Source organism: Chelmon rostratus, chromosome 14 (assembly GCF_017976325.1).
Source record: "Chelmon rostratus isolate fCheRos1 chromosome 14, fCheRos1.pri, whole genome shotgun sequence".
Lineage (NCBI taxonomy): Eukaryota > Metazoa > Chordata > Actinopteri > Chaetodontiformes > Chaetodontidae > Chelmon > Chelmon rostratus.
This window is the reverse complement of record NC_055671.1, coordinates 5045384-5063710: the sequence shown is the minus strand read 5'-3', so window position 1 is coordinate 5063710 and position 18327 is coordinate 5045384. Positions and strand designations below refer to the sequence as shown.

The 18327-nt window shown below is 42.5% G+C and overlaps 3 protein-coding genes across 4 annotated transcripts in view; 1 reads left to right on the top strand and 2 right to left on the bottom strand.

Annotated features, from left to right (window-relative positions):
- Positions 1–295, bottom strand: part of LOC121616825 (vacuole membrane protein 1-like) — a 54003-nt gene extending 53708 nt beyond the window's left edge. The window contains exon 1 of the mRNA XM_041951643.1: positions 82–295. The gene's annotated coding sequence lies outside the window, so the exon portion shown is untranslated. The remainder of the gene's footprint in view (positions 1–81) is intronic.
- Positions 296–4563: 4268 nt separating this feature from the next.
- Positions 4564–6397, top strand: ptrh2 (peptidyl-tRNA hydrolase 2). Its single transcript, XM_041952868.1, has 2 exons — positions 4564–4623; positions 5133–6397. The coding sequence occupies exon 2, from the start codon at positions 5141–5143 to the stop codon at positions 5654–5656; it is 516 nt and encodes a 171-aa protein (XP_041808802.1). The 5' UTR covers positions 4564–4623; positions 5133–5140; the 3' UTR covers positions 5657–6397.
- Positions 6398–8520: 2123 nt separating this feature from the next.
- Positions 8521–18327, bottom strand: part of cltca (clathrin, heavy chain a (Hc)) — a 34168-nt gene continuing 24361 nt past the window's right edge. For both annotated transcript variants that reach the window (XM_041953100.1, XM_041953101.1), the window contains 16 exons: positions 17976–18101; positions 17732–17874; positions 17023–17257; positions 16776–16898; positions 16548–16693; positions 16253–16436; positions 15971–16163; positions 15487–15644; positions 15133–15405; positions 14612–14929; positions 14166–14297; positions 13897–14007; positions 13630–13800; positions 13295–13516; positions 10893–10968; positions 8521–9853 (listed from right to left, as the gene is read on the bottom strand). In XM_041953100.1, coding sequence (XP_041809034.1) covers positions 9720–9853; positions 10893–10968; positions 13295–13516; positions 13630–13800; positions 13897–14007; positions 14166–14297; positions 14612–14929; positions 15133–15405; positions 15487–15644; positions 15971–16163; positions 16253–16436; positions 16548–16693; positions 16776–16898; positions 17023–17257; positions 17732–17874; positions 17976–18101 — 2745 coding nt within the window. In that variant the 3' untranslated portion in view covers positions 8521–9719. The remainder of the gene's footprint in view (positions 9854–10892; positions 10969–13294; positions 13517–13629; positions 13801–13896; positions 14008–14165; positions 14298–14611; positions 14930–15132; positions 15406–15486; positions 15645–15970; positions 16164–16252; positions 16437–16547; positions 16694–16775; positions 16899–17022; positions 17258–17731; positions 17875–17975; positions 18102–18327) is intronic.

Here is an 18327-nt window from a genome sequence, read left to right as displayed (position 1 = left end):
CCAGAACAAATACTGACTGGCATGCAACAGCACGCAGCACCCCCAAACCCTCTCCACACTCAGACGTTTCTGTATACCCACCAGCTGACCAGTCTGTGTTTTCCTCCTGCATCCTGCAGATTACTGGTGACCCACTCAGGTCTCTGCATGAGCTGACGAGTGCTTTAATCAGCACGAATGTCAACTCTGGGAGGAAGTCTTGTTAATTGTTCTGTGTGGACACTCATAAGTCCACCTCGCCTGGTGTTCAGAAAGTGCACACAGTGGAAGGAACAGTGATATGAGCAGTGGTTGAAAGAGGGCACAATTTTGCTTTGTTTCCTCATTGTCATACTCAAACTGCAATTTCCCAGCTTGGGATAAATAAAGTATATCTATTTATCTAAAGGGGTTTCACACACATTCAGGCCTGCAGGCACATGCTGTCTCACTGCAGAGCCTCAGGTCTCTCAGGAATCTGCCAGTGAGCAGTGAGGTGGGGACTCTGAGATGGAGGTATGCAGCATACCATCTGGTGGAATTGTCAGTGTCTCACACACACACACACTTTCTCTCTCTCAGAGCTTAATCCCTCTATCCTGTGCCCTAGGTCTGGGCCTCTGGCTCCTGTTTCCACGCATTCACCCTGGCTGGGCTGTCAGGCTACAGGCACTGTACAGCACTGATATTACAACAGGCCATGATGCATCTTTAGAGCCTGTATGTTTAAGATCACTTGGTAGGTTCAGCATCCAGGTGTCCAGTGTTACCCTGAAGGACAAACACACACACATCATAAGCACTGAACAATAAGGTTGTGGATATGTAACAGTGAATTGTGCAACAGAAGTGTGACACAGAGGAAAATAAAAATCCTCTCAGACAATCAGGCTGCGAGGCATTTAGAGAGCTACTCTTGGCCTTCTCAGGGAACCACAAACACAAGCTTTTCATCACAGACCTTAAACCTTGAACACACACAGTCACACAAGAAGAACTGTGGCAACAGTGTTTAATGCACCCTATCATTTCTCCTCTTGCACTGGAAACAATGCATTGTAGAGCAAAAGGGCTCAGCAAAGTGCGTCAGTGTCTGACATCCTGTCAGCGACACTAATTAAATACACTGGCGCCAAACAGGTCACTTTGTACGAAACATGCCACTCAGCTGCACAAATATGTTCTGTATTCAACACAACCGTTCACTTCGTATTAATTATATTTCAATGCATTATTCACAATCAATAGCATGTACAACAGTTTCATGACAACACTACTGCTCGTGTGAAACAGAGTAGCGCAGCACTGCTTCAGCACTTGATTGTGCAATCGCTCCCACCAAAACAACCCAGACCTGTTGAGTAACTCTTGTGTGAGGGACAATGAGAAACTCAACACAGAGCACATACTTCAGGATGAGAAATTTGATAAGCTGCAATCAATTTTCCCATTTCAAACAGAGAGAACCGCAGTGCACTGGAGAGACATTAATTTCGCAGAGGGTAAAACAAAGCAGGCTTGCAATATAACAGCCCAGTGTTATGTTACAGCATTATGCAGAGAGGGTAAACTCACCGTTCAGTTGATGATTAATCCACGATAAACTCTGAGCTCAAACAGAACCTGTGGTGGAGCCTCAGTGGCAATGTAGGGCAAAAGTACGCTCCCCATGAACTGCATCATAACTTGAGAGCAGGGTGTGGTGATGGAGGGGGGCCAGTGAGGGATAGAGTACTGATACAGAGTTGCCGGGGGAGGGGAGGGCAGGCTGACAGAAGAGAGACACAGAAAAAGGGAGATTTCATCATTTGCCTGGTGGAACCTCCAGAGAGCCAGTCTAATTAAAGGTCTATAAATAAGTAGATCACTTTCCTGGAGCGCACTTCTAACACTTCTCAGTCCTCAGTAGGTTTCACACAGAGAGTGAATGAATGGCATTTGGGCAAAGAGAGCTCAGCTAATTCCCAAATTGAAAAAAAAAAAAAAAAACACCTCAGGACATCACATTTTTCAGGTCATAACTAGAAACAGAAGACCTCAGCTGCATCACCATGTTTGAGTTTCAGCAGCATCTTGTTTATCAGAGTGAGAAAAGTATTTCAGAACTCTTTCTGGTGAAAACAATTCAGATATTCTGGTTTACTGTCACTTCGGACATGATTAGGAAGACGCAGGCAAGGCCTTCTGTGTCCCATTCACCGTTTTGACTTCAGCAAAACATGGATGGTATCTGTGTCAAGCACAGCCTTTGGAGGCTGCCCAGAACTCTTAGCACTTAAGTCAGATCAGTTTCTTCTTATTGGTCTTGACCTGTAATATTCCTGAGAGGTCACTTAGTTCATGTAAGAGGGGCGTCAGGTTTAAAAGAAAGTGACTGTCAGACTAGAGACTGATGCAGGACACAGTCATGGGTGGCAAAGCAGGAAAGAGTGACGAATTCTCTCCGGCAGTTTAAAGGCAAAAACTAAAGCGAAACAATGAGGCATCGCAACATTTACAAATAAAGGGCTAAAGCAATTTATCATTGTCAAAAATGAGGTTTTTCAAAGTAGAAATAAGAACAACTGGTGAAAACATTCAGTACACTCAGAAAAGCGCTGTACCATTGGCCACTCAAACAATGGCACCTTGGGTCTGCCCCAGTAACAGTGTATTATTATAGCCTGCTTCTCTGAAGGAAAACAGGTTAAGCAACACTATCCAATAATGAAAACACTGTCACTTATGTTTTTGTGAAAAATGTGGACCTCAAATCCATGTCTTTCTGATATTAGCCCATGGTACCTATAAAGCAACGTATTCCTGAGGAAATGGCCTCAATCTATATATCTATCCATCTATATACAGTAAATTCATTTCAAGTATGCAGCTGGTTTGCTGAAAATATAAACAAACGGTAACGCATCCATCTGCTCAGCCTTTACATTCCAACGTAAATCCATGGTCATCCATAACACTTCACATACATGCAGACAAGAATAGCTCCTTGCTCTGTCACCTGTCAGCCCACAGACACTACCTGTGTGTTATGTATAGACTGGATCTTCAGTCAATATTTGCTCTGTGTTATGTCATGCTTAGCATCATTTAGCAAGGAGCCTATACCTGCCTGAAACATAATAGGAAGAAGGTATGTGTAGAGTGGTCTCACTTTGCTCCTGTGTGCAAACAAGGGATGAATGAAGCTACCTATGTCCTTTGTAGAACAGGCAGTTTGTTGTTAGTGATGTAAAAAAAAAAAAAAAAAAAAAGCATTTGCCATGTGCACATTATAAAATTCTTCAGATTTTGTTTGCAGGTCTTAGTCAAAATAATCCAAAACTCTGCAGTGCCTTCAAAACATCACAGCTTCCACTATTACAGGTTTTTGACACAACTCAATGCTCCAAATATTTGCTGTAATTGTAAATATTCCCAAATTTAAATTGGATAGAACTGATGTGGAGCAGATGAGCTTGATGCTGTTGGAGCATAATGTTGGCATGTTCAACTACCTATCTGCAGGACAGTATCATAAATGATGGGGAAAAAAGGGAGATAATATACTGCTTTTTTACTTGAAATAACAAAAAATGTGACATTATTTCTATATATGTAAGATTTAAGGGAGATGTGGCTGAATGCTACCAAAATAAACATTCTGATATCTTTATCAACACTTCGAGCAGTGTACATGCTTTGTTAAGGTTATGGACTGACACTTCACAAACATTTATCAGCTATTCGAAATAGACTGATGAACAAAAAATGGCATCATATTACATCCATGGTTTAATTTCCAGATGCCTGTATTTTCAGGCGTTCTTTGTTTTAGTCACATCAGAAGTTCCCTGCTTTGTTCAATAGAGGGCAGTGTTGGACTAAAAGCTGGTGGTGAACGGGCAGGATAGGTGTCGGACAGGAAAGTGAGGTCCTCCTGAGCGAGCTTCTAGTGGAAATGCTGAGTGGCCAATGGATCATTCTGTGGTTGTACTTCGCTTCCTCGGGTTTCAGAGTGTGACACTGAACATAGTGTTCCAGAGGAAGAGCTAAAGCCAAACTTACCTACATAAATAAAGGCTAAAATATGACTGTAGCAGTGAGTTAAAACCAGAAGTTGTTTCCCATGCTGCATACCATCTGTAAACAATAGGCGTATGTACAGTATACCGACTTTCGTAGGGTACTATTTTTCCATAACATAAAATAAAACAAAAATACTTCAGCATTTGCAACAACAGGAAATTAAATAACAGTAGGCTTATGTGTACGTGGGCTGAGTTTAATCTGCCCAAAGATTTAATAGTTTTTTTTGTTTTTGAAGATCTTTCTGTAGCTGCTCACAACTGCCAATAGATGCGATTTTATCATTATGATTAAGATTATGATTATTATTATCCTCCAAGAGTACCTCCTCCTCCAATTTTCAGTCAGTTTTTGGCAAAAGCATTTCTTTTCTTTTTCTTTTCTTTTTTTTTTTACAAAGTTATTCAAGGAAAATCTTGACAATGTTTTGACGATGTGACACATAAAACATTTGTTTAACTTAAAAATAAATGTTTTCGTATTTTTGAAAGCCGCGTTGTGTGACGTCATCATCAGGCGCCCACAACAGAAGTCGGTGAAACTTCGTTCATGCCGCCAGCGCGTCGAAGAAACCGGCAGGTATGAAACATATCAGTAAAATCCGCTGTGTAACCATTCAGATACAATGTGTTGGCTCTGTGGGGACTGGAAATGAATGAATATGAGTCTGTCTGTTCCTGAAGTGTTGTCTGTTGTAACGAAGCGGTGTGTTGGCGAATAAACGGTCTTGTCCCTAGCCAGGAAGCTCACGTTAGCCAGGCTAGTTCCACATGTACAGTTAGTTAGCAAGTTAAAGACGAACTAAATAGCATTCAGCATTGGAGCATTGAGGAATGAATTTGAGTATCAGTTTTAGAGCCAAAATAGAGAAACAGTCCTTGGAAGTGCACAGAGAAAGGGAAATTTGAGCATTCCCATAAACTGGCGAAGAAAGTAACATTTTATCAACTGCTGCTTTCAAGACCAAGAAAGAATTTCATTTCAGTGTGAAAAAGATGATGTTGCTATCTCAACCTTTCAGCCTCTTAAGCTTGTGGGTGTAGATGTGTGACATAGACTTTAATTATTCTGTGTTGTCCTTTTTGCAGGTTTAACAATGGATTTGCTGTATGGTCCACTGGGCTTGGGTGTAGCAGCTGGACTGGGCTGTGGGCTCTTCCTTGGTTGGCACCTTCGCGCTCGCTTCGGCCCAACGTCCAAAACCCTGATGGCAGCGATGGGGAATGGCGCCGGTGAAGCAAGCGTGATGGGAGAAGGTGGCGAGTTCAAGATGATACTGGTAGTCCGAAATGACCTGAAGATGGGCAAAGGGAAAGTCGCTGCCCAGTGCTCCCATGCCGCTGTATCTGCTTACAAACAGGTTCAGCGCAGGAACCCTGAGCTTCTCAAACAGTGGGAGTACTGCGGCCAGCCCAAGGTGGTGGTGAAGGCCCCCAATGAGGACACCCTCATTGATCTGCTGGGTCATGCCAAAGAAGTGGGGCTTCCTGTCAGCCTGATTCAGGACGCAGGAAGGACACAAATAGCACCGGGATCACGCACCGTGCTGGGTATTGGTCCAGGCCCAGCTGATCTGATTGACAGAGTCACTGGAGATTTGAAGCTCTATTAGAGTTCCAGCCTGCATCTGTAGGACTTGAATACAGTTTTTGTTGTTAAAACTGTCTACAATATAAATTGTTTTTGGGCTACCATGAGTTTATATTTTTATACTACGATTGACTCAATTACATGTTATGTACTTGATGTGCGTTACTTTACTGTGGTAGTTATGACAGTGGCACCGCAACACACCGCAAACTCTGTTCTTGAGTCCCCCACACCAACCAGTCTGCTGAGGCCTGTGTCTGTAGACACGCTCCGGGGAAACATAGCCATTACTGATCTCATTAGAATTACAACACTGTAAAATAACGATAGAGCTCTTCTCAGACGTTTTGACTCGTCATAGCAGGAAAAGTACATTAACACCTTAGTTCCACTAAATGCCCCAGTAAGGAATGACAGTGAGCCAGCATGCAAAAAAGCAGTACCTTGGAATTGGTTAATGAGTGGAATGCCACTGTTATTGATGTCATAGATTATGCCTGTGCTTTTCCTGCTGCGAGGTTCATACTGCCTGTGGTCCTAAAATGATGTTCTCCTAATAAAGGAAATTCAATTGGATGTCATTTGGATTTTATGAAACAATGACATATCTTGAATATTTTTCCTCACCTTTAAATGCCACATTAGTCAAATTTTCTGAAAGAATAAGAATGCCATCTACTCAGCTATCATATTCACATAAATGTTGTGTGTGCATTTACCTTTATCTTCTGAAAGAAACACAGTCACAATCTTCGAGCTGTTTGAGATGAGATATAACACCTGGTACAGGATTGGTGATAACTCGCACCAGATCTGAGCATTTTACTGGTCTGCTTTACTTCTAGCAACCTCTGCCTTGTACCATCAGAGGGTGCTAATGCTACATGCTTGTGTATTGAGTCAAACTGCAGCATTTGAATGGACATGAACAAGGTAGCAGGCATAAAACGAGAGACAAAATAAACAGGAACACGTTGAAGTCGAATCCAATCTCAGAACTGAGTATTGCGTCAAATATTGGCCTGCAGCTGGATCAACAGCTCTGACACGCAACAAATTGACATAACTGTCGCATGAGTTTGCTTCAGATGCATTGGTTTTAAGGTACTATCCTATTCGCACCAGTCTGCAGAGACTTCTTAATATTCACTTCAACTGAAGCCTGTGTGAATTCAAAAATGTGTTTCCTGTTTCGGTGCTGGCTCTGGCAGACAACCAGGTCAGGGTTCACCTTTGTCCTGGGGTCTGTTTCACAAAGCAGGTTCAACAAACTCTGAGTGTAACCCTGAACTCTGAGTTGATCTACTCTGAGATAGGAAACTCTGAGTTTTCGATTCCGCAACAGCAGATTTGAGTTAGTTTGATTAACTCAGAGTAGGTTCACCTCGAGTTAAGCGCGTGCACCGCAACTTTAAAAAGACAGCATCAATGGAACCCCGATTTGAGGAGTCACCATGGCAACGGGGAAGCGGAAGGCTGCGTACTTCACGCCACTGGAAATTAGACATTTTAATGCGCTCATACAGCGAATATGAACACGTTTTTAGACGGAAGTCCAACACCGCTGCAGCTGCGAAGGAGAGGGAGACGGCGTGGGAGAACATTGCTGCTCGGGTCAATGCGTGAGTATAAATGTAGTCCTTTGAAATCACAATAATATTACAGGGCAAAACTGCTTGAATGGTTGCCTATTAATTTATTTCATTTAGGTGCAATCCCGCGGGGGAGAAGCGCACTTGGCAGCAGCTTAAATTCAAATATAAAAACATGGTTGAAACAGGTAAGACCTCTGCATGATCTCATGGAGGTAGCTACCTCATTTTGATCATGTTTTACATTGTAAAGTAAATATTAAGTGGCTCCCTTTCATTGTAAAATTGGTTATATTGTGTTCATATAATGTTTTGTTTTTTTGTTAACGAATGAAATAAAATTTAAAAATGAAAAAAGTGTTCTCATCTATATCATGTTATGTTAAATAATTAAGCCTATATTTAAACTAACACAGACTTTTACTCAGCCAACAGAAAGAAGGCAGATGCATGAAGAACGGGTGGTGGCCTAAAGACGATAACTGTCTGGAAAAGCAAGAACATCGTGGTCTGATAAATATCTCCCGACGAATGTTTAATTTTCTGCGCAGTATCGCTGCACCTTCATCCACGGGATCATGATCAAAAGACGTTAACATGCCATGTTAACGAAAAAAGTCACCACCTACTGTGCCTAATGGACTTCCCACTGACTGATATTTTTAATGATTTTTTTTTAATAACAGACGGCAGAACTATGCCAAAACTCGTCTGCTGACTGAATGAATGAATGAGGAAATGAATGCGGTGTGTGGTTGAAAGAGGGCGGAGACACAGAGAAACTCGAGGTTCCTTGAGTAAAACCTGGTCCCGACCAGGTTAGGTTCATAGAGTCAGTTACTGCGGTAACTGACTCGGAGTTTAACTTACCTCTGTCTGTGAAACAGGCTTGAGTTACCCCTCTTTCTCTGGTTTGACTTACCTTCCTATGTGAAACGGAAAACTCAGAGTTTCCCTCATTTCAGGGTTAACATACTCGGAGTTTTCAGTAAACCTGCTTTGTGAAACGGACCTCTGCAAATTTGCAAGGTCAGCAAATAGAAACGCTGATACAGTGTTTGGAAATGGGGAGGCTGTAGTTCTTAGAGTGCGTTCACATCAAACTGCAGCATCTCTTTCATACATTTTACAGCCTTGGATCATTTTGCTCAGTATTTATCACTTATCAGAACCATGACATCACTTCCCCTTTTTTGAGGACAAATGTGCAGCAAATTAAACGGAAAGCAAATGTGACCGTTGACTGAGTTCATCTCCTACACATGACCATATATGTAAGACAATCAGACTGGTCTTGACAAACAAGAAGCCTTTATTTTTAAGTGGAAAACAAAACCGCTGTCTCATTCATTATGATCCTGATTATGCACAATCAAGTATCTTAAGTGCACAATTTAAATCTAAGGTAATTTAGATAAGAATATAAGTTCAAAGGAGTTAATGATTGATTTCCTGTATACACGCAAGCCTTTGATAAAAACTTCAAATTACCACAAATCCTGTGATATTGTTTCTGAGCTGGATGAGCGGGTCAGATGAAAAGGTTAAAGGCAGCCCTTGACAGGACGTGAGGAGAGTAAAGTTTGAAAAATTTCTCCTGCACACACTCAGTAACCCAAAAAGATATCCAGCAGAAACAAACCGCAGCATAAAGAGGGGGCATGGGGCATGTTAGTCAAACACAAACAGATCTGCAGTCCCTCCTGAGGTGGAATGGTCCCACGTTAAAGCAGTATTTAAAGCACATGGAAATATCGTCTGAATGCAAATTTGTTTGGAGAGTCCTGCATAGGCGTTCCTGGAAAGAATCAAACTTTCCTGTAAATCGTATGTAAAATACTCTCTTGGGTTTTCTTCAAGAAACAGCCCTGAAGTGTGTGTGAGTGTGTGTGGGGACACGACTGGTACAACGTAGTGTTTCAGGATTGTGGTCATGGAAGCGGCAGTCTCATGTTCAAATATAGAGGAACATAGTAGCATTTTTTTTTGTGTCTGAATATACAATAATTAAATGCATTTTACAGTCGGACAGAAAAAGCTGCTCACACACATCAAAAGGAAAAGGTTCTACATTAATTCTTCTCACTACAGAGTGCAAATCAGATGCTTCACAACAGACCTTATTTTTAAAATGAGAAGAGGACTAGCTCTTCCCACAAGCCCCCCCATTGCCATTGTACATAAACCATTTCCCATTCAAATAAAATAGACAAAAAAAATTAATCTAGTCAATACGGAATGTGAGAAAATTAATCTTTGCGATGCAATATTTTTCTTTGACAACAAAAATAAAACTGAGTCCTTCATGACAGTTTAAAAAGGGGGGAAAAAAAAAGTTAAAAAAAAAGAAAAAAAGAAAACAAAGTTTGTCTGTATTATCCCCTGCTCCCTGTAGAGGGCACACAGAGACAATAATAATGGTCTGGTGAAGGACTGTGGGAGATGGATGGATGGTAGCTCCAGCCTGCATGTGGAGAGAAGGGGGCGGGGTCTTTACATGCCGTAGCCAAAGCCTGGCTGAGCTGCTGGCTGACTGTATCCTGCAGGTGCCTGATAGCCGTAGCCGTAAGCTTGCTGAGGAGCCACAGGTACGCTGGGGCCTGCTGTCAGCATCAGCTGGGGTGTGCCTGCAGGATACAAACACACAAAGTATAGGTTTCAAACATGTAACTGGTCTGCTTTATTTTAACCAGAGCCACAGTTCTGATGTAAAACTTTCATGATTTGGTCACAGTGCTTCCTCACTGGTTTGTTCATCTTGTTTTTTAGCTTTACAGAGTTCTTGTGTGGTGAACCGTGTAGTCTGGTGTAGTTTCCTTTTCAGCTGTGGGACTACAGGCAGCTGTTAACATCTGTTGTGATGAATTAAAAGGGCATTGTAAAATGCCTCAACCCATTTGTAAATATACCTCGATATAACCTATATTACACATTGATCACATTCTTTTTTTTAAAGGCCTTGAAAACTTGTTTTCTCAATCAACCACTTGCTATGACAGGACCCTACATGAACACCATTTTCTGCCAGGTTGGGAACTGTTTTGGCATTTCTTTTTTCTCTGTCCTTCTCACTAGTTTGGCATGTTATGACACATGCTTTCCTGCACTAACCAGGATTGAACATCTGAATGTGATGACAGTTGGTGGGTTGTTTGGTCACTGTCAGATTGATCAAACCAGAGCGAATGAAGTGCTAAACTCTTATAAACATTTTTAAACTTTGATTGTTGTACTAAAAGCTGCTCTGGTCAACAATGTATCATGTCATTCTTTTACAATTGTGAAAGGGGTTGCTTGTAGTGATGACATATAGAAACAGATCACCTGAATTTGAGCCTTATAGTGAGTAACTGTTCATTGTTTATCTGTGTGGCCCACAACTGTACTGTTTTAGTTCACTCTGACAGCTCTCATGGGGGCATTTCTTTTTTGGCCACAGCAGGCAGCTATTTTCAGACAGAAAATCAGTTACTGCAGGTTTGATATTTGAGGACAAGTTTTCAGGGGATTCAATAATTTCTGGTATTCAAGGTTCTATGAAGCTTAATGACCACAGGGAACACTGGATAATCTCAGGGCCACAAAGTGCTGTGTGTGGAAAGAAGACTGCTGTCTTTGCTTCTGTCCACAGTGAAATGGACACTGATGTCATGAGAGGACTGTTACCATAGACGATGGGTTGCGTCTCTGTTGCCTGCTCCTCTTCTTTCCTTAGGGACTCTGAGGTTTCTAGTTTATCTACCTGCAAGCCAAAGAAGTAATAGCATTTAATACAAAGTCACCGTCAAGTAACAGCTAATGAGTAAACAACATACTAAACAACGAAAAGAAAATCAAAACAGTTACATGTATATTTGTTAACTGACAGCGTTTCTGACAAGGATGCTCATTTGGGTCGCCACCCTAAGCAGATTTCAAGTCACAACAAAACCCAGCTGTTTCAGGTGATTGAACCAGGACTGTTTCCTTTTCACACTTTCTACAACTTTATACACACAGTGACTTCTACAGTACATACTTAACATCATGCATGAATGAGGACTGTCCTTCCTGCCTTCATGTGCCTAAAATTTAATTCAAAAGTCCAACTATTGATGCTAAATTACCTTAATAAGAAAAAATAACTTAAAATAATAATTCTTACTTCCTCTAAAAAATAAAAATACACAAATAAATAAAGAAGAAGTTCTTCTTAAGGCAGCAAGTCAGATGCAACAATAAGCAAAATGTTCATATCAGGTCCGCAGGGAGAAAAGCAGCAGCTGGATGCGGGTTATTTCTATCGCTAAATGTAATGGCTTGCTCAGCAGTGCACTTCTACATCTTGTGCTGTACATGTACATTCATCATCTCCATGCCTCTTCAGATAAACGGTAGCTCTTTAGGTTCTCTGCACACATTTCGAACGAGCTGATCTTCGCTGTATACAGAAACAGTCCCATGCTCTATGTGTTCCACTGCTGGCAGTGAAGAACAGGCTGCAGCACTGTGGTGCAGTTTGGTAGTGGGAGGAGGAGGAGGGAGGAGGGTGAGTCTCAGGCCAGGTGCTGCCTACAGTTCAAGGCTTTCTACAGGAAGCCAGGCAAAACCAACAGCCTGCTGCAATGTATCAGCGACAGATATTTCCACACATGCTTTGTTCTATTAACAAGCTAATACATCAAAACTCAACAACCTTTTAAAAACACACACAGCTTCACATTGTGCAGTGTCAATGTCTGTGAGGAAATGCACTTTGAAGTGGCATTGCAGAGAAATTATTACACTTGTTAGAGCTTCTCCACTGTTTGAGCACCAGTTGAAAACAAAGTGATGGATATTTTCGGGAATTCAGAAGGTCAAGGCCCTTTCAGACACAATGCTGGGCTGAGCAGTTTGTTAGCGAACCTGTACCCGTAGTTCAACTCGGTTGAACTACAGGTACAGGTTTGCCGAGTGGCACACTGGGCTCCACATGCCGCTTAACTCGATGCAGTGAACCAACTGGTTTCAGAGCACAGTGTTGCTGTTGTTGCATTGTGTCTGAAAGGGCAATAAAACAGATATTTCATCATGATTGTGTACAGTGCATTTTCTCCCCCTTTTTTAAACTCCTGATTTGACTTCTGTTGCAGTCTGCTGCTATGTTTTAGTTCTTTAAGCATGGGATAGGATAGGGGCAAACAATAGTCCCGTAACAACGGGCACAGCATCTTGAGTTTAGATAATCTATAGTTAGCTGAGTTACTGTCATTTCCCACTTTAGAGATTGCTGAATGGTATTTGGGATGAATGGGATGGGATTATGACATGCAGACAAGACAAGATGTGTCTAAGGTCAATGTGGTGAATACAAAATTCTCCAATCCTGCATTCTTGCAGCAGACAGCTACAGTTTAATTTCCTCACACTTAAAGTATTATTAGAGACTACATATCTAGAAAGTTCCTCAACAACTAAAAGAAATCATCCAGACATCTCAGTGACTGTGATGAAGTGAGAGTCGAGCTAAAACCATGCACACTCAAGGCTGCAGTCGTCTGAGAGATCAAAAACAGAGCATTTAGCTTTCACCTGTTCCTTAACTGCATCAACCTGGAAGAGAAGAGGTGCAGCATAGAAGAACAAAATTACAAATATTTCCCTGTAAAGAAATTTGGTAAACAGGCGACCATAAGAAATTCTTCTGGGCATGTCTTTCATTTGATACTGACAACTATGACTGTTACTGATATCAGAGGCAAACAACAGTATTTTCTTATTTTGAATACTGTCAGGATTCTGCATTTGTTCACATTCCAGATGTTCTGATTATTTGCAGTTGCAGCCACCGTGACATTCTCAATTTGTCTACAAAAAAGACGTTTTATTAGCTACAGTTTTCTAGACTACTGTATCTGGTTTATGGATCAGATTCAATTCCTGACTGCACTGTCGACGGCTAAGACCTGGTTCAGATGTTGCAGACCTTGTAGTGATCCTGTCAGACAGAATGACAGCAGTGTTGCACAGCTATATGGCCGTCATTTACATCAAAACCTATTTATTCCTCAGTGCACTTAAAACCAGCCAGAAAAAAGCTGACCCACCTTGCTGAGGTACTCCCTCATGACCTGAATGAAGTATGGCATAGAAAAGTCCATGATGTTGTGCCGCCAGGCGGTCTCCAGCACCACGTCAGGTCGGAGCAGGTCATAGCAGGTGAACAGGCAGGCGGCGAAACACTCCTTCTTGTTCTCCTGTAAGAACCAGGACAGCAGCTCCTCTGCCAGCTCTGTGTCCTTGGACTCTGACGCATACAGCATGGCATCCTGCAGGGGAGACACAGCATGGACAGGGTCAGGAATGGTCTTAGACAATCTAACCGGTGTATCAGACACATTCACAAAGACAGTAAAGGTGAATGTTGAGGGGGAAACAGCACCTTATAAAGCTTGTCCTTCTTGCAGAGCTCCACACTCTGCTTCCAGCGGTTGTTGCCCTTAAAGAGGTAAGCAGCGATTCTCCTGAACTCAATCAGCTCATGCTTCTCCATACGCTGGGCCAGAGAGATGTTGTCAAAGTTGTCGTAGGCATCTATTGATGTCCTCAGAGCCTAACAAGAGTGTGATGGGAAAGGGGGAGACTATTAAATCAAACAATGGCATCTATGGAATAAAACAAAATACAGCAGCATGTCAAAGGCTCTCACCTGATAATCCTCCTCTGTGATGAAAAGGTTGTTAAGTGCTTCATTGACTGATTTGTTGTTGTGGTTCTGTACTGACCGCAGGTAGGGTTTGACAAGAGGCAGCTGTTTCACCTGTGGACGCACATGTACAATCATCATTTCACTAGCCAACTTTCCATCCACATTCAGGCAGAATTTTAACAGAATTTCTGCAAAATCTACAAAAAAATAGCTAGTTCATGTTCCCATCCACTACTCCTTCTCTATCATAATGAGACATTAAAGCGTACCTTGCTGAAGAAGTTGACAGCACGGGAGTGGTCCAGTCTGGGGGAAAGCACTATGAGCAAATCATTCAGTAACAAGGGCTTGAACTCCAGATAGAACTGGATGGCTTTGTAGTACAGCTCCACATTGGCCACCTACACAGGGTGCAAAGGGGAAGACAAGTCTTATAAACAATCACTGAAGAAGCATAAAAACTGCCCTGGGAATATAGTGCACATGGTTTGTACAGCTAAGTAAAATTCAAGCACTTTAAAAGGTAACTAATCCAAACATTTCCAGTCACTCAAAGCCTTTAAGGACTAAATTGTTACTATAAATGCAATTGTGAAAAATATAGTTTAGTGAATTTCCCTATTCCCTCAAATACATTGAGACACAGCTACCTCAGAATAAAGAATATATGAAAATATAAAAATAATCTTTGTTTTGACATCAAACCAAACTGCACCTTGGTGACGATGTCTTTGAACTGTCCCTCCTTCCAGGCGTCTGTTGGGTGGTTCATCATGGTGATGATGGCGTTGTCGTACTCCTCGTACTTGTCGTACAGGAAGACCAGCTCGGCCCACAGGTGAGCCTGCTCCGCTGCTCTCAGGACCTTCGGGATATTAACTCTGGACCAGAAGAGCTCCAGATGCTCCCTCATCTTCTGGGGCTTGAACTTGGAGTAAAGGATGGCCAGCTCTGTGAACATCCCCATGTGAGCGCGCTCCAGGCCCAGCGCAGCCTCCAGCATGGTGATCAGCTCCTCAAAGTAACCGCGGTCCTGAGAGTGAAGATGGAGGATGGAGTATGGTAAATGTGTGCTTATGTATGTATGTGGGCTAAGTGATATGTCTTAAATTTATAAGGTGTCATAACTACATGCAAACACTGCACGCCTGTGTTTATCACTATTTTTAAAATAACCAGCCAGCTGCTGAAAACACAAACATACACACAAAAATGACTCCTAATCCTCAATCTTACTTGGTAATAGTTGATCAACTCCTCCAGCTCATCAGCATGCACCACAATGTGGAGGCCGCACATCTGGGCCAGCCTGAACTCCTTTCCATCCACGCAGGCGAAGCACACCTCTTTCCAGGTGCGTGTGCTGTTGGCCTTACGGGCGCCGTCCACAGCGGCCTGGTACTCCCCGAGGTGCACAAGAGTTGACGCCAGACGACCGAAGTTGGAGACGTTGTTGTATAGCAGTTTAGCGGCATCATACATTTTCTCATCATAGCACCGGTCACCAACCTACATGGCAGATATAGTAATGAGACAGTGTTTCATTTTTGACATGACAGCTTATTCACAAAAGGCAAGAGCTGGGCTAACCTGTTGGATGTGAGCATTGTTGGGTCCGTTGATGAACTCTTCCAGTTCAGCCAGGCGATTGGTTTTGGCCAAGGCAAAGATGAGCTCTGTCTCCACGTAGGACTCCCGGGCCTTCTTACGAGCCATCTGAAGGAATTTGACCAAGTCCTCCCAGTTACCTGAAACACATGGACAGTAATATTAAGCTGCTGCTGTAATTCTAATTAATCCTTCTCTTTTTTTGTCGAACACTGCCTCAAGTGTATTTTATGCTGATAGTGTTCACTTTCAATAAAGAATTGCTGCACTAGCTGCAACTATCAGCAAATCCATAGCACAGCTGATTAGCTCCGCATTGATTGCTTTCAATCGAAGTGGTACTGGCAAATGACTAACCACATTCTCTGAAACCCTGCCATCTGTTCATAGTGATTGATCAGCTTACAGTCAGTCAGGTGGTATTCTTTCCTTCCTTTTCTTACTTGGGGTCAACAAGTCTCCTTACCACTCTTATCGGCAGCCTGTACGACCTCCATGTATGCAGAGGGATCATCAGCTTTGATGTAGGAGTCAATGGCCTCTTTCACCAAGTCCTTCTGTAACTGAGCCTTGGCCAGCTGGCTCCACACAGCCGGTTCGTTGCAGCGTTCTGCAAACTCATAGGCCCGGTCCAGGTTGCCAATATGCTCGATCAGCACCTAGGTTTAAAAAACAAAAAACAAAGGTCGATCAACACTTCTTCAGTCAATTAAGTTTTTGTTGAGCTGTTTAAGAGCTAATGACTAACCTGCACAGCAGAGGTGTTGACGTCAAACTTCTTGAAGATGGCAAAAGCCTCCTCAAAGAGCTCGTTGCTGATGGCAATGTTAGCAATATCAGGAGCATCATAGTTATCGAGCCTGCTGATGTACTCCATCACACGGGTACGGTCAGCTTTGATCGCCGTTAGGATCAGCAGGTTCTGCAGATTTCTGTGGGAAAGAGAAGAACACAGAACCCTCAGCACACTTTATTTGGCAGTTTTGACTTTTAAATGTTTCATGGGAACAAAGCAAAACATGCAAAATGCTGCAGCTAAACACCTGTGTTCACTGAAGACAGAGTTGTCCAACACAATCTTCTCCAGCAGCTCAATGAGCTCGTTGGGCAAGTCTGCAGTCATGAAAGCCTTGACTGTGACTGATACCTCCTCTGGGTCCTGGGTTTCTGACAGGGCTGTCTGCACCACCTGAGGGCAAACGAATTGAGGCTTAGAGAGGTACCAGGCAGTAATATCAAATGAGATAAGGCTCGTCTTGTGTATACTTTACCTGGTCAATGAGTGGTCGTCTGTAGGGGTTGCTCTCCAGCAGCACGCTGGCCCACAGCTCAGGGTCTTTGCGGCGGACAAGGTAGCGAGACAAGCTCTTGAAGAGGGAGTTCTCATTGCAGACCTAATATAAAAAGAACAAAAAGGACGAGGCTGTTTAATGTTCTACATCAAAATAAGAAACTCAACTGAAACAGACTTTGGGTACACAGGTAGGAGAGCAGGCAAGTACAAAAATTCATCCTCACATTGATCAGCTCCTGGTCACACTGTCCTCTCTCGTAGGCCACACAGGCCAGGTGGGGGTCTCTCTTCTCGCAGTACTTTCCAACTACACGGCTGTCATAGTAAGGGTTTTCCCTCAGGAAGCGTTCTGGGTTGTTGTTGCTGTCAATGTAGATCTTGGCCAGAGCATTATGGGTGGCGGGCTCCTCACAGCCTTCGTGGATGCGAGACTCCAGCCAGGGCAGCAGCAGCTTCAGTCTGTTTGAAAAAGGATGTCAGGACTCTCTCAGACAAAAATGGACATGCTACTTGGAGCACTTGATAGACAAGTTTCTTCATGTTTCTCGTTATGCAGCATATGTCAGACATTTTTCTTTACATTGCTGTAATTTATGAACAATTTGATTTTAAAAACATTGTCGTAACTTGTAGAACATTACTTGTTTTCCACTACTTGCGTCCAATACAATACAATAAAACTACCTTACTTTTAAAAACCTGTATAATAATTTCCACTCTCTTGTAAATGATAATGTTATAGTCCTGCAAAATGTATCTTTTGGTTGACGAAAAATAAAGCAAATACAACACATCAAATAACACAAATCCTTCCGTTTTTTTAAATTTGATCTACATGGGGTCTGAGACACAGAGCAGATCACTTCCAAGGAGAATACATTAACAACATTAGTTGTAAATGTTTAGAAAGATGTAGGTGGAATTGTGCCGCACCTGTTCCTCTTTTCCACCTCAGCAACCAGTTCATCAGTAGAGAACTGTCCTCTCACAACCAGGATCAGGCTCTTGATGACATCCTCTGAGCAGTCCACGTCTAAGAGACCACCCACCACAACAGGCAGACGGCTAGGATTCACCTGAGACACAAATTTAGCAATAAATCTCAATAACCTATTTCTCTAATACAAAGAAGTATAATTGTCATGATGCATTTGGATGCTTCTCCATTGAGCCTTACCTTCTGAACATAGATCTCTATGTATTTCTGCAGGTTGTTACGGTACAAGTAGAGGACCAGGTCGTGGACAAAATCAAAACGGTCACAGACGATGATCAGTGGCAGCTGGTCGGTCAGTTTCGCTTCCTGTCCATCACACATAGTAGAGGGAAAGAGACCACACTGAGTAACATAACACAACCAACAAAACACGTCTATACAAGCCACAATACATCAACCAACCCTGATGCGACAGGGATGATACTTTACCACTGCACTTACTGGTACACTGTGTAGGAGGTTAGACATTTATCAGAGTCACTGAAAATGAAATTTTAAAATATCATTTTCCAGCTCCAGAGTCAAGTCTCCT

What these genes read in the sequence shown, in the direction of transcription:
- ptrh2 (XM_041952868.1), top strand. Translation starts at nt 5,141, where the DNA reads ATGGATTTGCTGTATGGTCCACTGGGCTTGGGTGTAGCAGCTGGACTG.